This window comes from Puccinia triticina, chromosome 6A (genome assembly GCF_026914185.1).
Source record: "Puccinia triticina chromosome 6A, complete sequence".
Lineage (NCBI taxonomy): Eukaryota > Fungi > Basidiomycota > Pucciniomycetes > Pucciniales > Pucciniaceae > Puccinia > Puccinia triticina.
Window position 1 is genome coordinate 5922014 of NC_070563.1, and position 9930 is coordinate 5931943.

At 43.8% G+C, this 9930-nt stretch overlaps 1 protein-coding gene across 1 annotated transcript; it reads right to left on the bottom strand.

Annotated features, from left to right (window-relative positions):
• Window positions 1–7738: 7738 nt before the first annotated feature.
• PtA15_6A670 (uncharacterized protein) lies at window positions 7739–8684 on the bottom strand (the record flags this gene model as incomplete). Its single annotated transcript, XM_053170400.1, has 3 exons — window positions 7739–8091; window positions 8192–8399; window positions 8535–8684. 3 exons carry the CDS (start codon window positions 8682–8684, stop codon window positions 7739–7741), a joined length of 711 nt encoding a protein of 236 aa, XP_053021595.1.
• Between the last annotated feature and the right edge of the window lie 1246 nt (window positions 8685–9930).

Below are 9930 nucleotides of genomic sequence, written 5' to 3' on the forward strand. Positions count from 1 at the left end.
GAGAAACTCAAGAATATACCATTTTGTATTATGTTGGACAAAGGATATAAGGATGACAAGAATGCACCATTTTTGTATTATGTTGAAAGTTTCATTTAGGGTGTTCAAAGTTGACTTGCATAAAATCATAACACCATAAAATCATAAAATTCTGAGCTGAAAAAAATATTTACCACCCAAACACTCAAATTACAGCAACATTTCTATAATGGTACATATGAAATCATCACTTGAAAGTTTTATGATTTTATGTGTTGAAAATTTTATGATTTCAACTTCGAACACCCTAATCGCAATTCACTAAGACTAATTGAAAAAGAGAAAATCAGAGGAAGACAAAACTGAGAAAAAAAATCACAGAAAAGAAAAATATCCATACAGAGAATAACACATCACAAAAATCAGCCCCCCCCCCCTTCAGAAAACAAACATGAGATTGACCGTCTTCTGACGTCAACAGCTGCGGTCCGCGCAAGCTAAAAATTACTTCGCGCGCAGAAAAGGAGTGCATATTTCCCACCTTTTTTTATCAATTAAAAGAGGGGGTTTTCCTTACCCCCCTCAAAAAAAGTTCAGAGTTTTTGGAGGCATCCTTGTGATGCAAAAATATATGTATATATAAAACAATTCCATCAATTTCTTGACAGTCCCCCAACAGCACCACCCTGGGGATTTCTTACCTGCCAAAACTTGGTTGGTTGGGTACAACACCCCTCAAAAACAAAGCTCAAGGGGCAGAAGGCAGCCGCCGTGCCAATGGCCGGTCATTGAGCGGAGTACACATGTATACACAACTCCCCCAATGAGCAGACAGTAACATGGTGTGCAAGTTACCGGTCATTGGGGGGCTTCTGTACTCCTGTCCATGTCTGGTTTCTTCTGGTCATCAAGAGAAGTAAACACTTCCTTCAATGACCGGTTGGTTTGCTCCGGTCATTGAGAGAAGTGAGCACTCCATTCAATGACCGGCTTTGCTCCAGTCATTGAGATGCACATGTCCCAATAACCAGAACAAACCGGTCATTGAGAGGGGTGTTCACTCCTCTTGATGACCAGAAGGAATCAGTCATATTGATGACCCAAAGGAACTGATCATCAAGAGGATCAAGAGGAGTATATACTTCCCTTGATGACTGCTTTGTTCTGGTCATTGGCACATATGCATCTCTAGTATGTTATACCCTTCTTCCAGGGGCCTCTTGATAACCGGATCAAACTGGTCATTGAGGGCAGTGTTTGCTCCTCTCAATGAACGGAAGGGAGCCAGCTGTTGAGGGGAGTGCTTGATCCTCTGGATGACCAGAGTGGTCATCAAGGGATGTATGTTCTCCACTCAATGCCTGGAAAAGAACGGGCATAGAGAGGAGCCCATAATCCCCTTGCAATCTATGTCTGCGCTGGCCACTGGGCCGCTCATTGGGAGTTGTGTATACTCTGCTTGATGACCCGCTTGTGCTGGCCATTGGCATGGTGGCTGCCTTTGCCCCTCAAACTTTGTATTTGAGGGGCGGTGTACCCAACCAACCGAGTTTTGGCAGGTTAAGGATCCTCGGGGAAGGATCCTCGGGGTGGTGCTACCTGGGGACCGGGAGCCTGTAAGGCAATTTTTGGAATGAATATTTCATATATTTTTTTTGCATCATAAGGATGCGTCCAAAAATTCTATGATTTTTTGGAGGGGGCAAGGAAGAAAATGAGGAAAAACCCCCTGCTTCTTTCAGGGGAGCTTGCTTTGCGGATAGTTTTTTGAGGCTTGTGCACACAGCGGGCTCAACATTGGGGGACGGTCCATTATGTGTGCAAAGAGTTTTCCACTGATGGGCAAAGTAGGTCCATATTTTATTCATACATCTATTATTTCTTCTCTTTTTTTATTCTCATCTCTTCAGTTTCATGGTCCTAAAACATAGTCTCTGTTCTGTTGTTTTATATCTAGTTTTGTTCTGTTTATCCCTGCTCTTCTGTTTTATTTTCTTTTGTTGTGGTTTTGTTTTGTAGTTAGGGATGTGATGACGTGTCACTCCCCAGAGTCCAAGTTTAAGTTCAAACTTGGAGGATGGGACGGCATGGGACTTGCTCTGATCCACAAGAAATTAAATCACCTTTCTGATCCGCTGGCAGTATCCCCAGCACTTTCCTGATCCCTGGCCAAGTGGCCTGTATCCCTATCATTTTGATCATCACCGGCATTATCCCTGGCATCCTTTCCTGATTCCTCTCTCATCCTATCTTCATCCACCAAACCCGCCAACGTTATTCCATCCCAGTGTCTCTCAAAAATCCCCCCCAATGCTATCACTTTCCAATCCTCATCTCATTTTCTGGACCACCCATGAGGGCAGCCACTCAACACCATTCCCTCAACTCTTTGCCTACCGCCTGGCACAGGCAAATTAGGAGTTCCACAGTGGGGAGCTCAAACACACAAAGTAAAGCCACAACAATACCTGTATCCAACCAAATTCAAGCCACGCCCTCATCCTCTTTGTCATGAACTTGCCTGTTGTCATCAAGAACCTCTGCATCATCAATGATCTCCTTGTGGAGGGTAGTTGCAGGGCGTAGTCAATTCATTTTGGCGCTTCCTTTTTTCACACCCAATTGCATAACTTGAAATCCATTGCTATAGATGTCCAACACCTCTTTTTTGTTTGTTTGATGTGATTTTGGAGAGACACAGAAAATATTGTACTGGTTTGCCATCTTGATGAAGCTGACCATTGATGGCATCAAAATTTTATTCTTGTGTGACTGACAAATATGATATTGTCTGTATTGTTTGTTAAGCAAGTCAAGGAGCTCACGTAGCTGTACAAGATGGAATGTATTTTGTTAATAAACTATGCAAATTCTTTCACTAAATGATACAGGAATAATATTGAATAATTTACAGCTGGAATGGCAAGCAAGTACTCATCTTTCAGCAAACTGATCTTTTTTACCATGCCTGTTTTGTTGTGAAAGTACTTCAAAAAGAAGTTTTGTTTTTTTAAGTAAAAGTGCTTAGCCACAAACACCAGGGGGGAAAGTGTGGCACTCTCTGGAGAGTGCCAGGCCGTAATTCTGTCAGTCAAATGGTCTGATGTGAGTTAGATGTGAGTTTCAACTCTTTTTTCAACTTTCTTCCCAACAGATGTGTGACTGTAGGTGAAGTGGTTGCGGGATGATCTGTAACTCAATTCCAACACATGGAAATATCTTAGTTGAAATTTTCTGTTTGGTTCATATCAAACAAAATCCTAGATGTGAGCTTCAATTCACAACGTGTTTTGCCAAGAATGTAACTATCCTGATGCTCAAAGATATCCTTCACCAAGTGAAAAGGAATATTTTTTCAGGGCTGATTTTTTTTTTCAATCAAAACCCACATAAAATCATATAATGAAAGATAGCTGTAAAATATAGCAACCACAAAGGCTCAGTTAACTGGTAAATCAATCCTTGTGGGATATTTCTGCCATGCCTGTTCCCTTCATCAATTGGTAGGAAAGTTATGTAAAATTAAATTTCTCTTTTTTGAAAATCACACAGTGTCAAAGCTGGGAAAACCTCTGTAACCTGTATTCCCTCCCTCTAATATGAAATGTGAACAATCAAAGAGGCCTTTTCATCAACCATGTTTACCAAGTGATGGTCCACTTCTGCAGGCTAAAGTTTGCCATGCTGTCAGCTGTTCATTTGGGACCATGCACCTTTTGTATGTGAATACACATTGCACAATTTCCCTCACTTTTCCTCCATCTGACTGAAAAATGCAGCGGCTAGAGGTTAAAATTATTAAGCTTCACAGGGGGAAGGGGGCAGATTGGTGGATATCAACAGGTGCATCAATATTTTGATGATCCTGGAACCAGTAGGAGAAAGATTTAAATAGCTGGTCTGAGAACTCTGAGGTGAAAAGTCAATTCTGAAATGTCCACACACATCTCAGCATGGGTCATACCATTTGTCTTGTAGATTTATCCTCTTCACACCTTTTCCCTGACTGTTTTGGGCAATTTTTTCCTCCAGGTAGCATGCCTTCATCACACCTGCCATCATGTCCCTGTCCATTGTGCAACAAAATAGGGTTGATTGCTTTTATCATATGCTAATTATTAGCACCAGGTGTAAGAATGGTGCTCTTTTGACCTGCTGTATCCAGAACAATCAAAATTATCATCATTTTGGAGTGGCAAAAATGGTGTTCATATGTGTTGCAAATCACCAAAAAAACATGTGTTCTGGGAGTTTCAAGCTGGGCACAAGTCAACTACGGGGGCAGCGGGGAAAAAGGGATCAGCTCTGTATCCCCCGGGGTCCCCAGGGAGGGTGTTTTTTTGCTATGTCCACCATCATGCTTGGCCGAACATCAGGGTGGACATTGGCGAGTTGCTTGTTTACATGGGCTCGATGACCCTTGTTTGCTGGTCATTGAGCTCGGAAAGCCCCAACTCAATGAACAGTACACTAAATACTGTTCATTCAGCTTGGCTTTTCCGAGCTTGGTGGACAGTATAGACCGCCCACCAAGCTCAGAAAGGCCCAGATCAATGGCCAATAGGTGCTGGTCATCGGACTAGGGCTTCTCCGACTGGATGGCCAACACAAACTGGCCATCGAGTTTGGAGAGGCCGCACTTGACAGGCATCATGCCCTGGTAGTTGATACGTAGCCTCTTTGAGCTCAAATCTGATGACCAGTACATACTTCTCATCCAGTGACGCCAAGAAGCCCTAGCCCGATGACCAGCACATGCTGGTCCTCTAGTCAGCCTTTCCGAGCATGGTAGGCAGTTTGCACTGGTCACTCAGCTTGGAAAAGTGCAGCAGGATGAACAGTACATACTTTCCATCAAGCCGGGACTTTCCTTGCGCTATGTACAGTACATACGGTCCTTCAAGCTGGGAGGGGCCCGGCTCAATGACCAACATGCAGTACTGGTCACTGATTTGGGATTTTCCCAGCCAGCTAGTGACCTGTGATCAAGTGGAGGGTGTCTCCACTCAATGGCTGGTAGAACCAGTCACCAAGTAAGGAACCCCTCCACTCAACAGCCAGTACACACATCAGTCATTGAGTGGATAATCCCTCCACTCAATGACATTAAAAACCAGTCATTGAGTGGAGGATGTCTCCATTTGGTGGCTGGTAATTTAGATATGGTCATTGAGTGTACACAACCTCCAATCAATGGTTGTCCAACATTCATCAAGTGGAGGGAATCTTCACTCAATGACTTTACACCCCATTCATTGAGTGGAGGGGGTCTCAACTTGATTTGTGAAACACACCACTAAGTTTAGAATACAAGGGTGTACCAGGCATCAAGTGGGGGTACCCTCAACTCAATTACCAACATGTTTGCCATGGAGTGGATCAAAGATCAGCCTGAGTTGAACATAAGGTCAACATCTTTGAATCCTGAATGCCACATGCTCACACATTTGACATCAGACAGTCTTCCCAAAGGAACATATGGTCTGGCACTCTCCAGGGAGTGCCACACTTTCCCCCCTGGTGAAAATGATTTGGCCTGTCCAATGTAGAAATGAGAAGCAAATGCTTGAGTGCTAGTCAAAGCCCCAGGGGCAGTACTTTTGTGAGTAGTAGATACATTTGAGGCAGGTCAATTGCATAGTTTGAGATACCATGGATATCACCATAACCAACCATCTCTTCCAGATGTTCATTAAACACCCAATATACCTAGCTTTCATGGAAAAGTTACATTCAACAATACTAGAGAAATGACGCAGGCAGATTAGCATATTTGCAAGGCATGGTGCTTTGGATTTTTTTGCTTTTGAAAGAGCCTGGGGCACAAGAAACTTTTCATAGACTGAATTGATGATGCTAATGAACCCCTTGCTTACATGGAAAGCTTTTTTTGGGGGGAAGAGTCTGTCTGCTTCCCCTTAATTGACCATGTTGGACAAAGAATGTAAAGACTAGTCATCCTGACATTTTTTGTCTGACATAATACAGAAATGGTGTATTCTTGAGTAAAGCACAAATCAAAATGAAGAATTGAACTGCAAATGTGCCCAAAGTAAGGAAACAGTTGGATGTAACTTAAAGTCATCAAAAGTCTGATTTTTCAACACACACTAGCCAGGGATAAATTTTAACAATTTAACAGATTGTTATGGTCTGGTCTCACCAAGGAAAATATACTGTCACCAGATTAAAGGTTTCATCAGCCTAAGTCCAATGAGCTACCCACCATTTGCACAGTTTGCCCCATGGACAGCCCCCTGTAGGAAAAAATGAGCCATTATATCTTACTTATGGTAGAACCAGAGTAGGAACAAAGTAGCAGCCATTGTTAGTTGATGCCACCTGATTTCTGGTGACAATTTATTTTTCCTGGTGGTGTATTGAGAGAAAGAAAGGCAATTGGGTTCTGGCGTTATGGATCCTAAGCCAGTAGATTGTGGGATGAGGAAGCTGTCTAGATTTCCAGCATTTTGAGTTATGAGTGTGTGGACTGTAACATGTATGTATGTGACAGGCTATATACATTGCAAAGTCCTCACTACAGCTCATAACACAGATAACTGTAAAAAATGTCACCAATGAAAGTCAACCATATCATTGACACCACAGTGGCACAGATGACTTAGTTCAACAGATTTCAGATGATTGTAAAGCAGCTCTTGGAGTTGGATGTATCATGTGGCCCCTGATAAATACACATGTCTCAAGCTTTCAAGTTTCAATCCATTAACAGAAAACCCAGCTGACAGGGCCACATATTCCCTCCTTGAAGGATGTCACCCACATGTGCGGGTCAGCAAACTATCAACAAGCCAAACATGGCAGTTTGAGCGATTTAAGAGTTGTTGATTGACTTTGATTGGCTCCATTCAACAACATCAAAATCTGAACTTGAGGTTGCATGGGGATTGGCAGTGCGGGTGCATGTTTTGCACGTTGATATCTGGCTGTAACAAAACACTGAAGGATGTCTGCCAAGCGTGTGGGAGACATTCATCAAGGAGGGAATACACGGACCATTCATACACGGACCATTCAGGTGAGAAGAACATGCCTACTTCTTGTAGCAGCAACCTTTTTAACTCACTCTTTCTCAGCTCTATTGAACCTGTTTTCTTAAGGTGCTTGCTTTTTTACTAATTTGTCTTTCCTGGAAGATAGTAAAACTTCACATACATACATGGAGCAAGTGAAGTTATTGCTCCTAATTCCCTGCAATGTCTCCTCAAAAGATAAAACCAAATCCTTGCCTGATCATAACATGAGGAAGAAATGGAATAATGCCTACTTGAGATGAGATGGGCGAGGGTGGTTAAGGGGGTCATTTCGGGAAGAGGTTGATGTCAAGAAAATCCAATGAGTTCACCGGACAATAAAACACTAGTCTTTCTCAGGATCTGAGTTGGAAGAAAGATATTGGAGAAGACAAAGGTCAAGGTAAGATGACGGTCAAGGTCGACTCAATCTTGAGGGATGCTTCGTTGGATAAGTGGGGCGAAAGATTGTTTGGAATGTTCTCGAGGCGTTTCGATTAACAATTTCAGAAAGAAAATGAAAGGAATTGAGTGATGTAGAAGTACAAAACATCGGGTTCCATCCACTTCCAATACCCGATGAATAAATATGTAGAATGTTCTTGGTCGTGATTTCTTACCATGACGGGCTCTTATAGCTTAAAGAGGGGGGGGGGGGGGGAGGCGGAGCGTGGAAAGAATGAAAGAATGGAAAACCCATGAGAAACCAATACGTCGTACGATAATCAGACGATAAGGCATCCCTCTTTAGAATCAGGGTTGCAAGAAATACGGTCGAGGATGTTGATGCCCCGGCCGACATGATCTCCAGGGACGTTAAGTTGGACTACAAGGATGCCGGGGTTGCGTGGGTGTTCTTCAAAAGCTAGTTTGTGTTTCCTGATCAGCCCCTCGATCGCTGGCTTCAACAGGGGCTTCGAGTTTACAGAATGAAGACCCTTCCCGACGATGAATTGTAGCCGATCCGGCCGGCCGTTCTTCTCTGCTCGTTGTATGAACTTCTCGGCATAAGTTAAGGATTCCTTGACATAAAGACCGTGCAAGTCGATCGTGTCCGCAGGCAAGTTGTGGTTATTCTCTGTAGGCGCAGTGAAAAAGATAGGTATGTTGACCCCTTCGTGAGCGTCATTGATCGGGACGGCGTCTGCACTTCGTAAGTCACCAGATGGGACACTGACCTTTAAAGAGCCAGTCAGCTGCCTGTTTGTTTAATTTCTCTTGCTGCTGCTTATGTCGATTCGCTTGTTCTCTGAGTGATTTGGCTTGCCCGTGTTGAGAGGCAAGACGGGCCTCTTTGAATTTTTGCTCCATCAGCTTACCCTCCTCGAGGGCTTGATTGCGCAGACTGACGAAATGAGGGTCTCGGGCGTTTTTCTGGTTATTCGTCTGTGGTGGGAATTCATCGCACGCGAACAAGCAAGATGATGCAAACAAAGGAAGAACATCAGAGTTGTCTCTCTCCTCGGGTGAAACGATTGGGAAAGAAATCGGGTTGGACTATCTGTTTGGAGAAGCTCGCACTTCAAGAAATAGAATAACTGCATCTGTCAAGTGCGGAATCGGATCATCACCTGAGGCCGAGAGTCTGACGGGGGACGACCCCACGAGTGTGTCTCGTCGGTCGGCGGAGGTTGGCCAGAAGGAGCATCCTGGTTCTTGCGTTCCACCCATTGTTGGAATTTCTTTAACCTATCCAAGCCAATCCCCAAAATAACATAAACGCATGCGAACCCAAGAGATGATTAGAGTACGTTAATTTGCTAAAATTGAGTCAAATAAGATTAGTCAGGACAGAGTGAGGGGAGGCTAGCAATCACAGTCTTATCGCAACGTGGAAGAAGGCCATCAGGACCTCAAGAAGGATACCGGCAAACAAATCGCAAAACGACGCGGTATAGGAAGGAAGGTCAGCTTTGTTGATGTGCTCGTAATACAGCCCTGTCTTGACGCCCGCTCAGAACCTTGGCATCTCGGCTCCGTGATCGGATTTCATATCCGCCCTATCTCAGGCTGCAAGGGGGCCGGGCTCAGGCCCAAAATCGCTGTCCGAACCCGACCCACGTGGAAAGGCGGGCTGGGCTTATATATCATCAGCAGGTCTTTTTGGAGGAAACAGCACCGTGTATTTAAAGACTGATAATTAAACTCCTTAAATACACCAGTTCTGCTTGTGGTGTAATATTTGGGCAGCAGTTCCCCCTGTGTTGGGTTCACTGGTGCAGCCCGAAAATTGTACCAAGTGCAGAGCCGGTGGATTTAAGGAAGTTGAATGAAGTCTGACGCGGGGAGAATGATAATTAGGCCAAGCCATCAATACCTCCCCACGTGGTGTACGGCCAAGAGGTCTCACAAAGCTCCTTGCACGCTATGAAGTTGCAGCGCAGGGTAGTTACGTTACGGATAACGGTAACGTAACAGTAACATAGCATTTTTTTGCCGTTACAGTTACCGTTACTTGTAACAGCGCTGTGTTACGTTATCATGTAACTGTAAAGGCTTTTAAAAGGAGTCCATGCATTTTATATTCACTAAGGAACTCGCGGCTCTGCCGCGGAAAATTGACTCATATCATCCGCCGCAAAAGATGAAATTGACAATACTGCAGTTGTTGGTTTCTTATTTTAGTGCAATATAAATTGTAAGGAGAAAATGACCTGAGGTGAATTTTTGCTCCCAACTCCTGAGTTTGGGCAAATTTGTCCTAGAGAACCCCAGGTTGATATGGTAACCTGAAAATTTGCCATAGAAATGGATTCTCAAACCATAAACATTGCCCTGTAGGGGCCATACAATAGCACTGTTCACGTAAGAAATCTATGACCATGTGAGAGATATACATCAGCATACTTTCCCAGCCAAATTGGCTGGCACAATGGGATAAACTTTATTTCAATCTTGCTGATGTTTAGCTTACGTG